This window comes from Pygocentrus nattereri, chromosome 28 (genome assembly GCF_015220715.1).
Source record: "Pygocentrus nattereri isolate fPygNat1 chromosome 28, fPygNat1.pri, whole genome shotgun sequence".
Classification (NCBI taxonomy): Eukaryota; Metazoa; Chordata; class Actinopteri; order Characiformes; family Serrasalmidae; genus Pygocentrus; species Pygocentrus nattereri.
Window position 1 is genome coordinate 13,726,945 of NC_051238.1, and position 22,177 is coordinate 13,749,121.

At 39.7% G+C, this 22,177-nt stretch overlaps 1 protein-coding gene across 1 annotated transcript in view; it reads right to left on the reverse strand.

Annotated features, from left to right (window-relative positions):
- Positions 1-22,177, reverse strand: part of nphp4 (nephronophthisis 4) — a 280,801-nt gene that overhangs the window by 127,630 nt on the left and 130,994 nt on the right. Inside the window, exon 9 of the mRNA XM_017693446.2 lies at positions 207-377. Within this exon, the coding sequence (XP_017548935.2) occupies positions 207-377 (171 nt within the window). The remainder of the gene's footprint in view (positions 1-206; positions 378-22,177) is intronic.

Consider the following 22,177-nt stretch of genomic DNA (forward strand, 5'->3'; position numbering starts at 1 on the left):
GGCTGAAAAATGAAGCTAAATGAAAAATTCTACAAAATGGAAAATATTCTGCTTTAATGATTTTCAGTTTTTTAATTGTGGATTAAAATTTTTCTTTCACATAGTAAATTAACAAAATATATTTTGACCAGGGGTGCCCACATTTCTGCATAAGACTGTACATGTGCTGGGTGTGGCACAGAATTGTTTATGTGGTGTCTCTTTACCTGCTTTATGTGTGCTGTGCAAACCATTACTCCACAGGGGTTGGGTAGGGCGCCGCCCTGCAGGCTGAGACAAACATGCACAGTAGAGCCATTGGGATCAGAGAATGGACTCCACACACCCCAGCACACGCTCTGCATAAACACAGCTCTCTGCATGGCAGTGGAGGTCATCTAGAGTGAGGCAGAGAAAGAGATTAATTAATTAAACATGACATATTATTTAGTTACGAATTGTAGAACAAAACCATATTGAGTACATATTACTCAGATAAGCATCTTAAAAGCTACCTAACCAAGTGGCGTGGAATCACTTGACATGACGTTTTTAAGCAAATCCAACCCACCAGTGTTTACTTCATTTAAGAGACTGAAAACAAGCTCTCTTTAGGTTCATATATATAATCAGTTTCTGTACATGATTTTCACTTAATAAACACCTAAAAATGTTGAAAAGAATACATCACTGTTCACCACATAATTAGGCCAATCAAACCAGAGAGAGAGAGAGAGCGAGAGAGCGCGAGATAGAGAGATGAATGAGAGTTTAAGAGCCTCTGGACACTGGACAGTATAGAAGTCTATTTATTATGCAGTGAGGGAGCAGCTACAGTATATAATCAGCTGCCTGAGAGAAGAACCACAGCCAAAGCTCATCTCTCTATAATCTCACCCCACTGTCAAGTCAAGCAGAGATAAAAGGGGAATTTCACAGATTTTTCACACGTCTTGCATAGATCAAGGGTTTGATGTGAAATGGTTCACTGTACAGAAACTTACTGACTCAGATGTGTACTTACACAGTTTCTGAGCTTTATATGCAATGGTTGTAATCATAAAACAGTGGTAAATCCCCTCATAAGTGGCATGATATGGCGACTTTAGCGACTTTGCAATAAAAGGGATACACCGAATATTTGGATGCCAGTCTGACACAAAGAAGAAAAAGAAAAAGAAAAGATGGAGAAAAACTGAAGAACGGTTTCAATATGATAAAAAAACAAAGCTTAACGTTCTCTACATTTCTAAGAGGTTTCAGGCATCGCAAGGGTTAATTCACAAGGGGGACGGAGGGAGAGAGAAAGAAGGAGAGAGAGAGAGAGAGAGAGTGAGATAGGGAGGAGGAGAGACCGGGAAGAAGGGAGGGAGGGAGGGAGATAAGGAGGAAGGGAGGGAGGGAGAGGGATCGAGAAAGGAGAGGGAGGAAGAGGGAGGGACAGAGAGAGCTAGAGAAAGAAGCAAAGTGGGGGAGAGAGAGCGAGAAGTGAGCTGTCTCCTGGTTTCGCTTTGTCCCTTGGGATGCCGTATTATGGCCAATCATTAATAAGCTGGTCAGGCTCCGCTCAAGGTAATTAATCATCAGAGAAAAAGAACGAGAGGGGGAAAAAAAAGCAAAATCAGCCCCCCCCCCTCCTTACCCCCCTCCTTGTTCTCTCCTATAATCTCTCCTTCTAACCTTTCTCTTAACATCCCAAATAAATCATGATACATGGAGATAAAAGTATACAGTGTGATAAAAGTAACATCAAAACAACCTTGACATACAGTGAAGAGTGTCATGTCAGTGGCTCAGTGGTTACGGCAGCTGGTTCGAGTTTGGGGGAGAAAATCAACAAGATCTCTGCTACAATGCCACTGCCTGTCTGCTGTGAGCCTTCAAATGAGTGCTGTAAAGCATCATGTGAAAAGAAGCGAAAGTATGTGAACATGTTCCATCCACAAACACCTTCTTTCTTTCTGTAGCAGCTGTCAGAAGTTTGGATAAGCTTCACAGCACGCTGACAAAAGTTCCATTCAAACAGAGCTGTTGCTTCTAGTCAAAACATAGACATTAAGTGTGATATTATTTTTGATTAACTTTGCATACGTGCTGTCATTTTCAGTCAAGTTCAGTAGCGTAGCTTTAAAAAACAGACTCTCAACAATATATAATATCAAACATTATAGCATTCTGAAGCGAATAATTCACTGAGTGCACTGTAATTTCTCATTAGGTCGAACAGGATTTTTGCCAATGTTCCATCAAGCCTGCCTAACCTCACAGCAGCAGCTACCAAACCACAGAAGGCATCTGTGGGCAGAGATTGGACAAGTCAATTGTGATATGTCTTTTTAAGGAAACCTCTAGTAACAATTTAATTGGAAATTCCATAGATTTTTCTGAAATGTCTGCATAATTAAATGGTTAAGATGTGAGCAAAGCCATTCAGAGTGGTTTGATCTGAAATGCTCTGTTCCCGAGGAGCTTTGCTTGCTCTCTAAAAGCTATCCACACAGACAGCCATAACACCACATGGTTGTGAACATGCTGTCTAATGCCTGATACAAGGCTTTGCCACATCTATGATGAAAAGTTTTGGCCTAACTACTTTTGTTAAACGATATTAATGGTGAAGTGGTACAAGCAGAGTGTTGTAACTCAAAAAGCTCTCAAAGGCAACCTTTTCTTTTCAGATTTTACACCAATTAAACAGCCAAAAGAAGAGGCATTGCAACTTTTGCTTCAGATCATCACTATTATAAAGCAAAACTGTGTCTGTAACCTTTTCTACAATAAACCATCTCACGTCAAACCAGTGAATGACTTTTTCAATCTGAATTTCGCAATTTTTGTTTTAATTGCTGCAATTCACCTTTAAAATAAGTTCAAATTCCCAAATTGTTTCAACTGTGATTTTGAAATATGTAAGTTAATATAGAACATGTATATAATAGTGCAGTTTTAGTTAAAAGGCCCACATTCCTCTTTTTTCTTTTTTTAAATAAAGGAGTCTAAAGTAACATCATGGTAATAACACAACTCATTCATTCACCAACCAGCCATCCAAAATGCTGACAGTTCATATATGGAAACTAGAACACAAGAACCTTCACATATATGCACCTGTTCATCAATGCTGAAGTTATTAGGAGTGTGTCAGCCCCGAGTAGGACAGTCATTTAGAACAGAGCTCTGCATACACCAGTCTTAGAGGCTCAGTCACAAAAGCAGCCTGTTCAATTCTAAGGCATACAGAGGGGTTTGGAAATTGTCATGTAAAAATAAATTACCATAAAGCCACACAAATAGTATAAGTGGGCCTGAGGGGGGAAAAAAACACAAACACAAAAACACAATATAAATTTACACTTATGGGAATTCCACCAATATCTCCACATTTGTGCATAACTAAATGTTTAAGATGTGAAATGTTCTAGATGTAAATGTTCCAAAGGAGCCTACTGAGTTGTTCTCAGTGGTGGTGATTGGACTGGGGTCTAAAGAGAAGAGTTCATTGCCTCTAAAAGCTCCTTCACATAACGTCATTACATGAAATTGTTAGACACTTTTAAGTTTTGAGAGAAGATTTTGGGTAAAACACATTTTTAAAATCTCATGGCAGAAAGGTCCATGCAGCGTGTTTTATGGAAAAATAGTCAATTTTTTTCCTTCAGATTTACCATAATTTTATCACCATCAAGATTTCATATGAAAACTAAAAAGACATGGAGGTTCAGTGTTGGTTCTGCTTAGTAAATGAAGTGACTTTATTTATGTTGTGACATCACAACCCCTGGTTCCTTCCAGTCCGTAGGTTTCTCTGAGATGCACTTTTTCAGATCAAACCACTCTGAATGACTTTGTTTACATCTCGATGACTGAATTATGAAGCAATTTTGAAAAATGGGTGGAATTCCCCTTTAAGCAGAAGCTTTCAACAGTCCATTCCTCATTCTCACTCTCTCTCTCTTTCACACTCATATGTTCAGCGACTGCTCATGGTATGGCGTAAGCTGGTGTTGTGATGTATCTGGGCTGTGATGTATCTGCTGCGTGATAAATACTCCGCACTTCAGCAAAGAGCGCTAATGCAGGAGATTCATCTCCGCAGCTCAGATACATCACACAGGCCGAAGGCGAGGGGTGCAATAAAGCATCACACACCAGCTCGATGTGTGCATCTCCTGCCAGGAGCATCGCGCACAGCAGTAAACACGCGCTCAATATCTTAACTAATGTACATCCGCTAATGCCTTTCACAGCAGGCCTGCATGTCTTATGCTGAAATATGCACCGACTGTCCAAACTCTCCGAGCGCTGCAGAGAGACAATAAAGCATCAAAGAAATGCTGTGGTGCTTAGCTGCACTCGTCGCTGGGCTCACACTCACGCTCATAAATCCACTCTCTCAGCTCACTCTGTGCACTCGGGCTGTTTGTAAATTCAGAACACTGTCAGGATGCTTGCTGGAAAGTTTAAAGCTGAAGGGCTCTCACCTCTCATGGGGGGTCATGGTACACTGTAGCCCAAAGACAGAGAGGGGTGCAAAAAAGTTACAAGACCAGCCAAAAATTTCAACACATAGAGAGCAGGGAACAGACATAACAAAAGAAACACAGGATAAACAAACAACGGAAACCGGAATAAACAAAACACCACACGAGAATACAATACAAAGACCAGCAAGAGACTAGGGAAAACACAGGGCTCAAATACAAACAGGGATAACGATGACACAGGTGAAAAACAGGTGATTACAATCAGGGGCGGAGTCAAGAAACAAGGGGGCAGGACAGGGAAGAATCTAAACAAAGAAAGCACATGGACATGTAAACAAAAGCACATGGATGACTGGGAGGGTTTAATCGTGACTGAGTGGTGAATCCATTGCCACGAGAACACCAGCAGCTTCTTTGTTGAATTTGCTATTTTTTTGTCTATTTCCTTTTCTCAGTAAAGTCTTCTAATTTGTCCTTACTGGCTGTTTTGAAAGCATTTAAATAAATGAACAGTGATCTCTGACTTTTGCGTAGTCCTGAATGCTAACAGGCTCGTTATATGTGAAAACTAGTGACAGGCATTTTAAATCATTTCACTCTCAATTTAGTTTGATGAGTATTTTAAGTAATTTGGCTCTGAAGCTGTACAGTACAGCTCAGTATGGTTACCAATTCAAACCCCAAACTATCTGCAGCCTTGTGTAGCGCCTGTGTGCCTGTCTCATCGCACAACTACACCATAAAAGTAGTGTGGTGGTCACATGATTTGGCTTGCTAATGGTGGCAGTAAACACAAACAACAGTTCCACCAATGGAGGTACTTTATCTTGGCTTTTGGTGTACTGTAAAAGTTACAGACAGAGATTCTGACTAACACTTTTTTTTTCTTTTAAATGACAACTTGAGTGATGATTATAACAACTGCACTTACCAATCAATGCTCTGCACTATTTGCTCCACCCATATGTCTTAGCTTGGCATACTTGGTACCCCAGCAAAAAGGCTAATTGAATTCAGCATGTGTACACATGACAATTCTGACCAAATGCATGATCACAGGCCTGTAAGTGTACCAGGCAACAACTATTTATTAACATTGTAAACACACATGCATGAAGTTCATATCATCCTTTATTCCCTGCACCAATTCATTAACAGAAGCAGAGCCTCCTTTTCCTTGCTATATGGCAAATTAGACAGCTGCACCACATTTGTTTATTAAACTAAAGGCTATCTGGTCACCCCTAGCAGTTCCTGGCTCTGTACACTGCAACAACAATGACTCTTTAGAAGATGTAACTGCTGGACCACATAAAACATTGTGAGGTTCAAGGCATTCTGTTTTTAAAAGTTGTTCAAGTTTTCCTTGAAGCCACCCCAGCTGGTATCCAGAATCAGAGAGACAGAAAAATCACTTTTGCTAGTTGCAATACAAAGTCTTATGAATATTTACCGTGATCATATTAATAGAAAGTAATGTTCTGTGGAGCTGATACTCATATCCTTTATATTTTCAACAATCCAGTCTTTCATACTTTAAGCTAGAGCGTCAGACATACTTCACATGATACTTCACTCCATCCTGTCTATCAGCTATATCAACTACAAAAGCAAAAGTATGCATTGTGGAAACTTTCTGAACTTGAACTTCTGATTCTTTCTATTCTTTCAAATCCATCTTGTGTGCGTTCCTCACAGGCTTAATCACGGTCTTGAAGCTGACTGAGCCAGATCTGATTGGACAGGTTTCTCGCATTATTTACACCAAACACCTTCTTCATTTCCCCTGATCGGCCCTCTCTCAATGGATACGACACACTTTCCATTCTGGAGCTTTTCCCACAGCAGTGTAAGCTAATGAAGAGGATCAATATTGCATCTACCTCCAGAGATGCCTCAGAAGGGAGGATGCGTTTTTATACACACTGACACAAATGATTTCCAGCTTTTATGGGTTAGGGCTCAGATGGAGCGGGGCAGGGACACAGGTGATAACTGCTCAGAGCGCTTGGAAGGGCTCGGGTGAATAATGTGCTGAAAATGAGATGGCAAAAGCACGCTGAGCTGCAGCTCAGAGCACATTCACCACACGCCACCATAAACAGGGCCAGCACTCGTAGAGCAATGAGAAACAAGTCACTTTTAGAAGGACACTGAGTAACACACCTTTGGAGTTACCTCAGACATGAAAAAATACAAGTGGCAGGCCAACAGACAAACTAAAACCAGAGAGGCGATGGAAAGATTTTTGGTCGGAACCCAGAAAAAGGCATTGCAATGGATTTTAACAAAAAGCTCTGAAAACACTGCCAAACACAGCAGACACAAACAATTCTAAGCCACAAGCTTAAAAGCTAAAAATCTAACATCGCCCAAAGCCAAAAGAGAGTCACTACGGCCAAGTCTGAACATGAACGCAGACATTCTTAAAAATAAAGGTGCCAAAAAGGATTTTTTTTCTTTTTCTTTTTTCAGAGCGATGCCATAGAAGAATCACTTATGGTTCCCTGAAGCACCTTTCAGTGGCTGGTTCTTTAAATTAATGAGATTGTTGTTGTTTTGGAAAAACAAGTGTTTACCCAATTTTCTTTCTAGTCTAGTAAATTCAACCCACCAGCCAGGTCTTCCCCTTTCACACAGTGCTACTAAGCTTGGAGAGTGACACAAGACACAAGAAGCACCACCACATCTTTTAAAACTGCTTCAACATGTTTGGAGGAGAATGCTAGGCTTGCGATATTGTGTGCAATATACCCTATATGATATTATGATATTATACCCTATATATATATATATATATATATGATATTACTGTGGGATGTGCAGGTAGGCATGCATTTTACACAGTGTGCATGAAAAAATAAGTCGTAAACATGGACTGTAGGTTGGTCGTTGTGCTGAAACACAGGATCCTCCTAATCAATATTTAGCCTTATAGCCTCACATATAGCCTTAAATTGGACAAAAAAACAATAAAACATGCTTTAAACTGGACAAAATAAACAATAAACATGCTTTCTGACAGGAAACATTCTTTCTCAGAAGCTAACTTTGTTTTTGGTATGGTTTGGTAGTTTTTGCTAAAGGTTGAACAAATTACACCCTGTTGATTTTGGTTAAAACTAAACTGCATGAAATAGCCTGACACATACATAAATTTCTTTTAAGCTCCCGTTCACGTTTTGTGAAGGAACCCATTCAGTATGTGGAAGGCTGCAGCACGGCTTTATCAGTTTCACAAGCTTGAAATCAAGTAAGGAAAAAAATATCTGCCTCAAGCTTCTACACCAGAGAAGTAATAAGCAGACCACAGTCCATGTTCGGACCTAGATGCTGTCCTGTGTGGACCTGGGCCTATAACTGATAAACTAAGGAAAATGATTTTATTTTGACCGGGTGGTCCTATTTTAATCGGTGTAACTTTTCTAGCATTTATGATCCGTCCAGGAGACTCACAGACCAATCGCATGCAATATGAAGTGATGTAAATATCACATGTGACGCTACTCTGCCAATCAGATTTGTGCATTATGTTGAGTACTGAGACTCAAGTGAGTGTTGCACACAGGGGAGGGACAAGGTGAGACATAGCAGTTCAACTGAATACACTGCAAAGACAAGATATTTAATGTTCAAACAGATAAACTTTATTGTTTTTTGCAAATGTTCACTTATTTTGAATGTGATCCCTGCAACACGTTCCAAAGAAGTTGGGACAGGGGTGTGTCTACCACTGTGTTACATCACCTTTCCTTTTAACAACACTCAATAAGCGTTTCGGAACTGAGGACACTAATTGTTGAAGCTGTGTAGGTGGAATTCTTTCCCATTCTTGCTTGATGTACAACTTCAGTTGCTCAACAGTCCGGGGTCTCCGTTGTCGTATTTTGTGCTTCATAATGCGCCACACATTTTCAATGGGAGACAGGTCTGGACTGCAGGCAGGCCAGTCTAGTACCCGCACACTTTTACTATGAAGCCACGCTGTTGTAACACGTGCTGAATGTGACTTGACACTGTCTTGCTGAAATAAGCAGGGATGTCCCTGAAAAAGACGTTGCTTGGATGGCAGCAGATGTTGCTCCAAAAGCTGTATGTACCTTTCAGCATTAATGGTGCCTTCACAGGCACAAACACACCCCCACACCATCAGAGATGCTGGCTTTTGAACTTTGCGTTGATAACAATCTGGACAGTCCTTTTCCTCTTTGGCCCGGAGGACACGATGTCCATGATTTCCAAAAACAATTTGAAATGTGGACACTTTTCCACTTTGTATCAGTCCATCTCAAATGAGCCCAGGCCCAGAGAAGCTGGCGGTGTTTCTGGTTCTTGTTGATATATGGCTTTCGCTTTGCATGGCAGAGCTTTAACTTGCACTTGTAGATGGAGCGACGAACTGTGTTCACTGACAGTGGTTTTCTGAAGTGTTCCTGAACCCATGTGATAATATCCATTACAGAATGATGTTGTTTTTTAATGCAGTGCCGCCTGAGGTATTGAAGGTCACGGGTGTTCAGTGTTGGTTTTCTGCCTTGCCGCTTACTTGCAGAGATTTCTCCAGATTCTCTGAATCTTTTGATGATATTTTGGACTGTAGATGATGAAATCCCTAAATTCCTGCAGTTGCACGTTGAGAAACGTTGTTCTTAAACTGTTGGACTATTTGCTCACGCAGTTGTTCACTAAGTGGTGAACCTCTCCCCGTCCTTGCTTGTGAACGACTGAGCCTTTCAGGGATGCTCCCTTTATACCCAATCATGACACTCACCTGTTTCCAATTAACCTGTTCACCTGTGGAACCTTTTGTTGCCCCTGTCCCAACTTCTTTGGAATGTGTTGCAGGCATCAAATTCAAAATGAGTGAATATTTGCAAAAACAATAAAGTTTATCTGTTTGAACATTAAATATCTTGTCTTTGTAGTGTAATCAAATGAATATAGGTTGAAAAGGATTTGCAAATCATCGTATTCTGTTTTTATTTATGTTTTACACAATGTCCCAACTTCATTGGAATTGGGGTTGTACATGTCGTGCTCTAAAAAGAGAAAACTGACAATAAATATTGTTGAAATATTACTGAAATGTACTTTATTTGATTTGACATTCAGTTGTTGACTACATAAGATATTGATATAACTACTACTTCAGTAAACAGCATATGGCACTGAATCATAAAGTTAGACATTGTGATGTTCCACCTTTGCTTGAGGAAATTTTCTTTGACTGGACCTTACTGAATTTTAATTAAAGACCTCTGTTCTACACAATGTTCTGAAGTTAGACAACAATCAGGGCTGATTCAGGACATGAAAAACTGATTCTCAGACAAATATAATCACTTTTGTGCACAGACAAAGAGTTTCTGTACATTTAAAAAGTCTGTCTTGATCGACAATTGCAATAGATATACTGTCGGTGATAAACTGTCACTTGGCTTAAGCCAAGGCTATGTTCACATTAGCAGGCTGAAATGGCACAAATCTGATTTTTTGCCCTAATGTGACACAGAGTGGATTTGCTCAGACCTGCATGGACACACAATCTGATCTTTCCAAATCCTACCTGAGCCACTCAAATGTAGTCTTAGATCAGATAGATGGGATACATAATTTAAATTTGTGGTCATGTAACCTTAAATTTAGATTGAACAAAACTAACCACAACAACAACAACAACAATATTTCATAAAAATAATAAGATTTTTTTTTTCTTTTCACTGCACATTCACCATTATTCAGTGTTACCATGGCAGCAGCACCTATTGTGAAGTTAAAGCCAGTAAACAGTGGAAAAGCAACACATCCTTCTTGCCTTCATCTCGCTGTAATAATGAGCAGCTGAGAGTTGTTCACAGTTAATTATTTTAGCAAGGAAAGCTGGTTCTGCTGGTTAGCTTGTTTGCTGTTCATGACGTACTATATGTGGTTCACTCATGTGGCATTATGGATTCTGATGTGCTCATGTGGGTCGTTTTAGGACAGCAGTTCATTCACATTAATGACAGTTTAGCGTAACTTAACTAAACGAGTGTGAACCATCATGTTGGAGAGATCATATCTGAGCAAAAAGTCAGATTTGAGCAACTGAAATGTGAACCCAGCCCTAAAGAGCATCAGCCGCAATTCTGTTAGAGCAGCTAACAAACGTCCGCACTGGATAGCACACTGCTGAGAGATGGGGGACAGGGAGGACCATCCTAACTGGGAGAGTTAAGCAAATTACATTCTCTCAGACTCATTGGGAATAAAACTCATAATCTCCCTGTGTTAGAGCCAATGTTGAAACAATGTGCCATTTAGGAAACAACAAACAATGCTTAAAATAATGAAACTACCACCAAATATGCTGTTGTAAGCATAAAAGTATTTCCCATATGTTTTAGCACCCCTAGAGGCCCAAAGGCAGTCAGGAAGAGGTCTCAGAACAAATGTCATAGTAATTAAAGGTCTGTTCAGCAAGTAATGCTCACCACACCACACAAGATCAAACTACCATGTCACTTTGGCCAAAATGAAGTTGTTTTGCTTCTACAGATGCCAGCTTAAGAAAAAACCTATACATAATATGAAGGTTTTAAACAAGTTCAAGTTTTTCTTAGAACTTAATGCCCACGCAGAGAATCATTAGCAACGCTTCATTTTGAAAAATGCAGATATCGTCAAAACTGATTGGTCATCTAAGCAAAATCAAAAGCACAGGCATTGCTTATGCCTGGGAGGCACGCTGATGATGCTGTTTAGCCTAATGAAGAGCGGGCCAGCGTATTTGGCTTGGGTTCTGCTACTGGGCGTGTGCAGGGGAGAGTGCTTGGCATGAGCTGAAGCTGGTGTGAAGGGCTGTCAGCAGGCCGGGAGGAGTTCTTTGTGCAGCACTGCGCTACGCTACACTGGGGCTGCCAGCAGGGCTGATGGGTGTAGAGAGAGAGAGAGAGAGGACAGAATGTTAATGAAGTCCAGCCTAGCAGCCAGCTAGCCTCAGAGTTTTACAACACACTGAAAGGAAAGGGGGGTGGGGGGGTCTCAGAGAGTTTCAGAGAGTTTCTGGCTGCAGATTCAAGAGATTCCAGCATGTCATTCAGACTAGGAGGGGACATCAGGGTCCAGCCTTTACAGTCATGAACCCCTATAAGACTAGTTATGATTTCCTTGGTCATACATTCAATTTCCTTTGCATAATTATTTAATTGTCTATACCTAGTTAGTTGACTACATTCACAAAAAAAAGACCACCATCCATCCCTATTTCAACTTTGAAAAAAGCTCAAAATGTGACTCAAATGGGAGGCATATTTTGGACCGTTTGGGAAGCAAAGGGGGTGGGCGCTAAGACACAAACACAGGAAGTAAAACTGTTTGGTCTCTGTCATTTAAATTTCACTGAACCAAATAAAGTCTGTTAACATGACTATAACAATGCTGATGAAATGTACACATGCTTTTAAAAATGTCTTTTCCCTCTTATTTTATTATATTACCTCAGCAGAGTAACACAATCAGAGAGGAGTAGAGAAACTCACCAAAAAGCGGGATGGATGGCTGGAATGCGTGTGATTTTTTGAGCATGCAGGTATCCAAACTTATCTCGTGTTTCAGTAAGCCAATATTAAACCCAGCAAGCTTAAGTGAACATTCACCATCATTAGCCTGGCACTAACACGTGAAACCCCATAGACGAGCTAGCGGAAATGTATTGCAGCGGTGATAATTCCTGGTATACAATGGCAAAAAAACCCAAAATGAAAACAAACATTACATTGTCTTGTTTTTTGCCAGATGGTTTATGTAATTTGTGGCAGTTTCTCACATACAGTAACTAACCGTAAATAACATTAGGCAGTGTGACAACTATGTAGTCGATTTATGACCTTGTTCTCACATTCTACAGCTCACATTTCAAACTCATATTTGTTGAATGCAGTGTGATGAGGGTGTCGTTGTTGGAAGGCTGTAATATTGGTTGCCTGATTTGCATATTGTAACACAGATTTGTAGTTCAGCACTTCATGCGCTCATATAGCAGAGCTGAATCAGAGGAGACGGTGCTGGAGTTCAGCTGACCTAAATCATGATATTTTGACAGTTTGAACAACGTCATTTATAATTCTAATGCGATAAATTATTATTTTTTATTATTATTATTGAAACAAAAAAATCTAATTTTTTATTTGTTTCAATGTCAAAACCATTAACACTAAAATGATGCCAGAGAAGACCTCCTTAAATTTTGTTTCCTTTAAGAACCTAAAGATGTGTGTGCTTGAAGAAAGATTTGAACATTTACATGATGTAACATTTGTTATGAGTTTAACACATCGGAAAACATAAAACATGCCATAACTTCTGCACAGTCCACATTACTGTGATTGTGCATTTAAATGCACAGAGGCTTGTTCTTTGGAGAGGATGTGTTAACTTATGTTCACTTAGAAAATCAACAAAACCTTATTTGACTAGGGGCACCCAAACTTCTGAATACGTCTGTGGGCCTGTGATTATGTTTATAGTAATATGATGTTAGTTTTTAGTTTTCATCATCTGTAAGTTGAAAACAAAACAGTTTTAATATCAATATGCAGCAGGTTTGTCATCCTGTCATTATTACTGTCGATGGAATAAAAAACTTTGTCAACAAACAACAAAATTAGTCAATAATTTCATTGCTGAGATGAATCAAAAATTCAAGAAATGAACCATTTTTGTTAAGCCATGTTGCTAATTTGCATTCTGCTCTAGGTATTTTGAAGACAATGCTGCTTTAAAAAATAAAATAAAAAAGAAAGACAAAACTAAAACACAATAAAACACGCTCCCCACAAACTTCAGACACTGATGACTGTAGAGAGGTCCCCTAGTGGGTGTGTGAAGGAGTTTTCTGCTCCGAGTTAAGTGGTCCTCATCATGTTGGTCTCCATTAGAGACAGATCAGATCTGATTGAGAGGCGGCGAACCGAAAGCCACACGAAGGCTCAGACAGCGCTAAGCAGACGGATGCACTAATGTGATATGAAACTCGAGCACAAGAATCACCTGCTCTACATCTCATGTGTGATTGTTTCTGGTGGCTCCTTTTGAAGCCGTCCGTCCGTAATTCCACAATGCAGAGGAGTGCCCCTCAAAGCCAGCGCATCAAAGAAAACTCAAATCAAAGGGGCCACAGATGAGCACTACTGTAGCACATAACTAACAAGCGTTCCACATCAAAGAGCGACACGTGCAGGAGCCGCAAAAGATACTGAGGCTATATTTGAAGAATAAAAATGTTAAACTGCATTTAGAGAGCAAACAAGCCAAGAAGGCGAAAGGAAATAACGGGAGGTAAATGACTGCTTCAGGCAAAAATTATCCCATGGATTTAAACACGGGACCAAAAACAATAACAAGCCTTCTACTGTAATTTCGGGAGAGCAGCCGCTTATTACGGAGGAGGAATTCATCATTTCTGTGCTTGATTACAGCGCCGTGTTGGGCCCACCCGGGCAACGGCTGAATACATTTTAGTGCGTCTCGCAATCAAGGTGAGGTGAAAGGTCAAAAGCCTCCAGTGGATGGCCGCCGGCTACAGTACAGCACACGGGGGTACGCTTCCCCGTCTAGAACACACACGCATTGCACAAAGTCGCAGGGAGTTGTTCAAAAAAAAAAAAGAGAAAACTCAAGTACAAAGCTGAAAAGAAAAGAGTCCAGTGTCTAAAATAATCAGAACTGAGAACAGATGCAGCAGATTTGGAGTGTAGCTACAACAGGCTACAAAATAAGACAGAATTGAGCAGTGTGATAAACATTTCAGCACATATTGCGTCAGGTGGCAGGAGAAAAGCACGACTCTGAGGCTCATCGGAGCTAACGTAACACGCCGGATCGGTGATCAAACCCGAAAAGAATCCAAAGTCCTTTTTCAACACATGAAACCCAAAGGGATCAGCAATCAGAGCTGCTCAAAAAGAGAACTACATTCCAAAACAACAGACCGTATTGAACTAGCCCGTTTTAGACTGTCAGAGGCTGCAACAGTCTCTGTCACTACAGCCTACCTCAAGCGCAAGGATTTCACACGTTTCTTTCACAGCTCATCTACCAGCTAAATGTACAGCCGTATGAAGGGGTCTGATACCCTCTAGTCAAATTACACATTTTGCAGATTTTGTGTTGTTGGCACACAGCTTCTATTTATTCACACATATGAAAAAAAGTAAAAAGAAAAACACAATATAGAACATGCTTTTGCCACATATTGCGCTTATTTTTTTCCCTATATATTAAATTCTGCATTAAAATGTGCAGAGGTGTGTCAATTTATGTCCTTCGTTCATTTATTTCAAAATTGAAAAATCAAAAAACCCTAGGAACCATACCAATCTGCTCTTTCTTCCTTTTTGATGTGAGCTTTTGTTCTGGTCTTTTGGCTTTCGTAGGTAATACAGTCACATGTTTTATGTAATCTACGTAAGACATCCTAGTTAATTAACACCACACTAAAACAGCTTTATCTGCAGTATGTGCAACTACATTCTGGATGGATGTGTTTTATTTTCTGGCTTCTTTTCCTATAAATTACCATTTTATATCAGACACTACCATCTTTTATATCAGAATATTGATTTCTATTAAGTTTTGCCGATCGTCCCTGGTGATTTGATTACTGGTTACTTTAAAATGCTGCAGTAAAGTTGTTTCATTTCTGAAATGTGCATAATGGAATGCACTCCTTTGACTACTTTGAGGGAACTTCCACCTACTTGTCATAATTTGTGTATAATCCAATCAATATAAACAAAGTTAATTAAGTTAAATTATACATGAACTTACTCTTATGAAGCAGTTATGTAACCAAATAACATCGCTGTTGTCTGAAGAAAACCTCATATCTCCAAAATAACAACTTTACAGGAGGAAAACACTCACTTTTAATGTAAGTCAACGGAACCAGGCTATTTTTTCAAGTCGTTTTGGTCGATTTCTTTTGGCCCATTCATCATGAAATTTACAAACAATGTAAACGGCAACAGGCATTTTCAAATTATATCAAAAACTGGTTTTGTTCCAACAGCAGTGACATTCATTTCCTTGGATGTTCCATCAATTTTGCCAACTTTCTTCACATAACTCAATTGTTGATGCATAAAGTCATTCCGAGTGGTTTGATGCGAAACGCCGCAATGCAGAGAAACTTTCAAACTCCGATTTCTTCACAGTGGTGATGAAACCAGGAGTCACAATGGCTACAAAGCAAATACAGCCAATTTGTTTACTATTCAGAATGACCAGTAAACTTGCACAACTCTTCAACGTTTTAGTATGTAAAAAAGATAAACCTGAAAGTCTGTTTTGCTCTACAAGACGCTGCATGTACCTAAAACACCAAAACTTTCTCTCAGAACTACCATGAAACAATATCTCAGACATCAGGCAGCGCGTTCTGTGTGATGCAGCTTTTATAGGTATTAAATGCCTTAGACGTCCGATTCCTATCGCCATCAAATTAAACCACTCTGAACAGCTCTGTTCACCATTTAACAACTTCATTATGCGGACATTTTAAAAAATGTTGAATTCCTCTTCAATAATCATTTTATAGTGTTGACAAGACATGCCAGTTTATTTTTTTGTTTTAAAATAAAACTGGTCAGTTCCTGAGTCAATCCAATCAATGTAATATATAATTACATTACATACATATAATTATATTTTAACACATAAAATCTCAGAACAGAAAATGGTGTAAAACCTGAAAATATGTGTATCATTACACTCTTGGTAAATATAGATGATAAATATAGATGCTGGCTCTGGATTGCACTGTGATAAAGGCTTTTTATTAGCATCCTTCGTGTCTCTGCAGGCTGTGTGCCGCTGAATGAAACCCTGTTTTCAGACATTTGGCTGGCATGGCTCTCACAGACTGATCAGCCATGAGCCAGGCGGTAGTGGAAGCCATTTTGGCTCTGATAGGCGTTATGGTGTGATACTGGCAGCAGGCCACTGGAGCAGATTGCTTCACTCATTTCCAGCACAGTCACTGTGTCTGTCTGCTCAAAATCTCGCAAAGGCATTAACAGAAAAAAGAGGTAATAGTATTTCCAAGGTCCCCTGTAGCTGCTCACATTGCATTTAACTGATATTCAACTAAATTCTATTATATCTATTAAATTCAACTCAATGTTCCCGAACACTGCACCCAACCTCATAGCCTCAATCCAAAACCAAGCCTAAACCCAACTTCAACCAAATGTTTGTCTAATGTTTCCTGTTTGTGCTCCCTTTGCTTTGTGCTCCCAGTGTGGGAGTTTGTGCTCCCTTTGCTGAAGTAAAACTCTCTACCCTTCTCTGAAGGCTTTAGACTAGTTCAGGGGTCAGCATCATGTGGCCCCGGAGCCACATATGGCTCTTGTACTGCCCCCTTGCGGCTACACAGCAGAATTGGACTTTAAGTTAAAATAAAATAATACTCCTCCATGGTAAAATAAAACTTTGCTAAGTATTCTAACACACAGTTTTAACAATAAATGGCCTTAAATGTTGGAACTAATTCACCAAGCTTTAACCCTGAAGACTGGCACGCAGACTGCTGGACACATTCAAGATGAACGTTGAGAATTTAGAGACGAGTGGACAGACTAATTAGCATTTATATGCACTCCAGCAGGTTTTCTGATATGTTTAATCTGTAACAAGAAATGGTCACCACAAAAAAGTCCTCCAAAAATGTTGAGAGACATTTTACAAGAACCATTTTACTTTTGCGGAAAAGTGAAGTTTCCTGCCGGAGATGCAAGAAAAGCGCCTACAGCTGAGCTAAAGCTTAAAACAGAGAAAAGCAGGCCTGCATTTTCATTTATATAATATGACTTAGCAGTATAGCTATTCTTACCTATACTAGGCCATTAACACATACAGGGACATATTTACAACCAAGATGTTAAAACGTTAAACCAATAAAATAGACACTGGCTCCGTTTGATTTTTGTTGACAAAATGGCTCTTCTTAAGATTTGGTGTTCCAAACTCTGCACTAGATAATGGAACACTGCTGTGAGGATTCGATTGCAATCAGCCATAAGAGCATTAGTGAGATCAGATACTAATGTTGGATGATTAGATCTGTACTCTATTTACTCCAGAGAACACAGTTCCACTGTTCCACAGCACAGTGCTGGGAGCTTTATACCCCTCTAGCTGACGCTTGGCATTGGGTAGGTCAACTTACTGCTCACTCAAAAGAGGCCCCGAATAGTCTCTTGTTAGTCTGATGCTGGAAGTGAACTCTGTTTTCTGCCGAACACATTCCGATGCGGTGCTCCATGTTCCTGAACATATCGTCAAGCATTAGAGATGCTGTCCAGCACCTACCTCATCACTCCGAAGCAGAGGCATCCCGGCTTATTCAAAGCTCCATACACTGAGGAGCACATCGCATGTTGTTTCGTTCAGATTCCTTCATCCTAGCGAGAGTTTTTACAGAATATTCAGGGCCTCTTTCGAGTGAATCTCCCTGTACAAGCTGCATTTGTGCAAGTCAGAAACAGGTGAACCTCAAAGTAGTTCAATTCAAAGCAGCTGAAGGGGTGTCAGGATACTTATGGACAAATAAGAGTAAATGTATGGAAGTGAGCAGTTTTATCATTAATGTTTTATCATTGTTCACTAAAATATTTCTGTGGTTTACAGTAATGCACTCTAACGTCTGGGAGAAGTCTTCATGCTCTTTGATGATAACAGTCTGACCAGTAACAGACCTGATTCACTTATTCAAGCCATCAGGAGCATCTGCCTGTGAAAATCGTGTAGATCTGTTTAACTTGCATAGGCTTCCAAACTTTTGGCCTGTAGTGTAAGCTATAGGGGACAATCAAAATAAATAAACAAATAAATAAATGTCACTGTTGGGAGTGTGGCTGGGGATGCCTGAAGCATTTGAGCATTGACAAAGGCAGGATGGGTGGGTCAGGAGCACTCTGCCACTTCATCAGCCATTATGGGGCTTCAATGTGTCAGTGCTGATTGTATCAGGAGTTGGCTAAACATACCACTGAGCTGCATTCCACTACAAAAGACAAAGATCAACCACTGGCTGCTCTCCAAGATGTACAACTGCCCAGGAGAACTTGGATTGATCTTTAGGTACATTTAAGCACTTTCTACAAACTTATGAAGTGCTTGAAAGTCAGTCAGTGCTTTGTCTGTACTGTAATACATTACAGTTTAAATTTCTGCAATCACATTACACTTATTGATTTTTGAATTCTTTGAATTCTGTAACTTGCATTACTTAAATGTCTCCAAGAGAAAAAATATCAATTATGCATTTAAATGTGTCTCCACACAGTGTGACTATGAATATGAGAAGTGCAGTGTGGCCATGGGAAACATCATAAACTACATGAGCAATCTGTCAAAGCATCTAGTCCATGTGAAACTGATGGATAAATATCTTAGTGCTGAAGAAGCGAGAGCACAACTTCACCTACACGGGTCAGAATTTAGTTCCAAAACAGCTCTGCAAGCTTTCCCTTTTATTATTAAAGTGTTTATTTCAAGGTGTCTGCTTCTACTATGTCGATTTTCTACAATTAAATCATAAAAAAACTGAAATATTGATCATTGGCACAGAAACTTGGTTCTTTAGCTTCATATACCAACACCTGAAGTGCAAAACTTGGGTGTGATCATAGACTCTGAGTTTTGTTTTATCCCGCATGTAAACACCAATCACTAAAGTAGCTTTTTAACATGTGAGAAATGTCGCTAAAGTTCGGCCTTCTCAGTGACACAGAGAAATTTGTTCATGCATTTGTTACAAGCAGACTTGACTACTGTAATGGTCGTCTTACTGGACATCCTAAGAAAACTATACATCCCTTACAACTCATACCAAATGCCGCAGCACACATCCAAACAAAAACAAAACAGAGAGATCACATCACCCCTGTTTTAAAAGACCTGCACTGGCTGCCTGTATCATTCAGGACCGATTTTAAGGTTTTAGTCTTTAAAGCTCAAAATAACCTAGCACCTGCTTGCATCACAGTGTCTGTCTGTTTATGTTCCAGCAGGTGATCTATGACCTGCAGATAGTGACCTTTTACATATACCCTTTGTAAAATACAGAAAACATGGAGAGACTTTCAGTTATTCTGCTTCTGAACTGTGGAACTCAATTCCACCTTTTACTAGACAGTCAAGCTCAGTGCTCACTTTTAAGAAGTATCTAAAAACGTCTCTCGTTAACTTAGCATTTCACTAAAAGTCTACATCTCATGGTGTTTATCTTCTAATTTGATCTTTTTTTTATTTCCTTCTGATTCTAAATAAATACTAATGATTTCTTGTGTAACTATGTTTTATCACCTGTCTGTACAGCACTTTGAGCTGCCACCGGCATGAAAAGTGCTATATAAATAAAAATAATACATCATAATTATTATTATTACTATTATTACTACTATACAGGTTTTCAAACAGCATCAGCCTTTCATAATTTTTAATCAGCTTAACTAGCTGGGTCTTGTTCAACAGCAAGGAAAGTGACAGAGCTTTTAAATGATGTTTACCATGACTGGCTATTGCTTTACTTAAACCCAGCGTCAAAGTCTATTTGAGATTACTTAACAACTCGACACAGCGTAAGGGCAAATTAGGAACGCTGTATAAGCTTCCATTACTTTTTAGCTACATTAGCCAAATATGCCATGACATATCGACTACATTATAGACAAGGTGGAAGTTAAGTGCATTTGTTTCTTCCCCAAAATATTCCCTTAAAACACTAATTCTCACGCATGCATAAAACCTTATACGATGAGAAGCAGAGCAAGAGAGAAAGTCCAAAAGAGAGAGTGAGTAAATGTATCCATGACTGTAAAACAGTAAAGCAGAAGGCTGCAACTTTTACGTGGCACACAAACACATTAAAAGGTCTTTCCAAGCACCGTGGAGGCGTCTCTGCAGGGGAGACCGTGCCAGGGCAAACTCGCAGCAGGTTCACGCGGGAGACTGATGCACTTCTCAGTGGGAGCAAGTGACATTCATTTTAATTAGGCCGCCATTGTTCCCTACCTGCTCCCTCCTACCAGCGCAAACCCCTTGCGGCGGGAGCACGGGGGCCCGCGGAGGATTGACCTCTCAGCACAATGCTCGACACACGCACCTACTTACATCAGGATGTTTGATTAACATTTAATTAACATTTCTGTGACATTTCCAACAGGAATGAAGGAATAATAATAAATAAAGAAAATAAAATAAAATAAATAAATACATATGGGTTTTTAGCCAAGAGTCAATGCTAGAAAGGGGGGGGGGGTGCTGAGAGAGAGAGAGAGAGAGAGAGAGAGAGAGAGAGAGAGTTTAACACAAGAGGGAATAAGAAATAAAGATATTGGACCTTTTCTGTGTGTTTGCGCGTGTACATTTTTTTCTCTCTGCATCATTACAGCCGACATTACAGCCAGACACAAGGCCTCTTAAAGACACGTCACACAAAAATATGAAATACTCAGTTCCACACTTCATAAAAAACATATCTGAAGCCCAAATAAACCCAAAATTTATTACCTTAATAAACAAAAGCAAGCAGTGCCACTCATTCCCCATTTAATGTAACTGGATCACCCTGTCTTCACTCCAGAAGATGTGTTCCCACTCATGAGCCTGGAATAGCCCAACACTGCTTACAGTTTTGAAGGCTCGAACACAAGTCGGCCAGCTCAGCAGCTTATTATCTAGCCCTGCAAGTGCTGAATCAGGCGTGTTATTGCAGGGAAAACACTGTAACACTGGTACAGAGGGGCTTTAAGCAACTCATAATCTGCTCTAGAAGTGTCTGTCAGAATGATAAACAAGACATGTGCTTTTAACATGCACTGACTCAAAGGAAGCAGGAGCTTCAATCGGGAGAGGAAGAGTGGGTGTGTGGATTGCTATCTGTGAACGCTAAGTGTGATAAGCAGTTTTAAATGTTATCTGATCAAAAGTGTGTGTTTTAATCTGAAGTGATTGGAAATGTAGACTGTACTGTTGAAGGGTGAGCTTTAACTGAGACTCATTTAATTCAGACTGATGGTTTTGACTAATTTATAATCTGGATTGATGCAGTGGAAGTGTCGACTGTAAAATAGACTAATAGGAAGTGTGGATTTCAATCTGGGTTGACAAAGAGGAAGCAATGAGTTTTATTCAGACCAAAAGAGAGGAAGTGTAGACTACAATCTGGATTAATAAAGGGGAACCACTGGCTTTAACCTGGACTTATAGCAAGGAAGTAACAGATTATAAATCAAATTGATAAAGATAAACTGATACATGATAAAGAGCGGAAGTGGTGAATCATAATCTGAATTCATAATGAGGAGCCTTGGGGTTTAAAGTGAATTGATAGCGATAGTAAACGAAGTAAGGATAATCATTGTTTATTGAGGAGGAAGCGTGGGTTGTAATCTGGACTGCAAAACATGAAGAGAAGCTTTATATTCAATTGAGACAGAGGAAGTGTGGGCTGTAACTTGGACTAAAATGAAGTGTGGACTAGTGGGGTAGATAAAGAGAAACCATTGTGTGTAATCTGGACTCATATGAATTATAATCTGGATTGTTAAAGACAAATCATTAGCTTTGATCTCAATTGACATAAAGAAACTAGTGGATTATAACCTAGACTGATAACATGAAATAAGGGTTATCTGGGCTGATAGAGAGGAAACAGTTGATTGTAATTT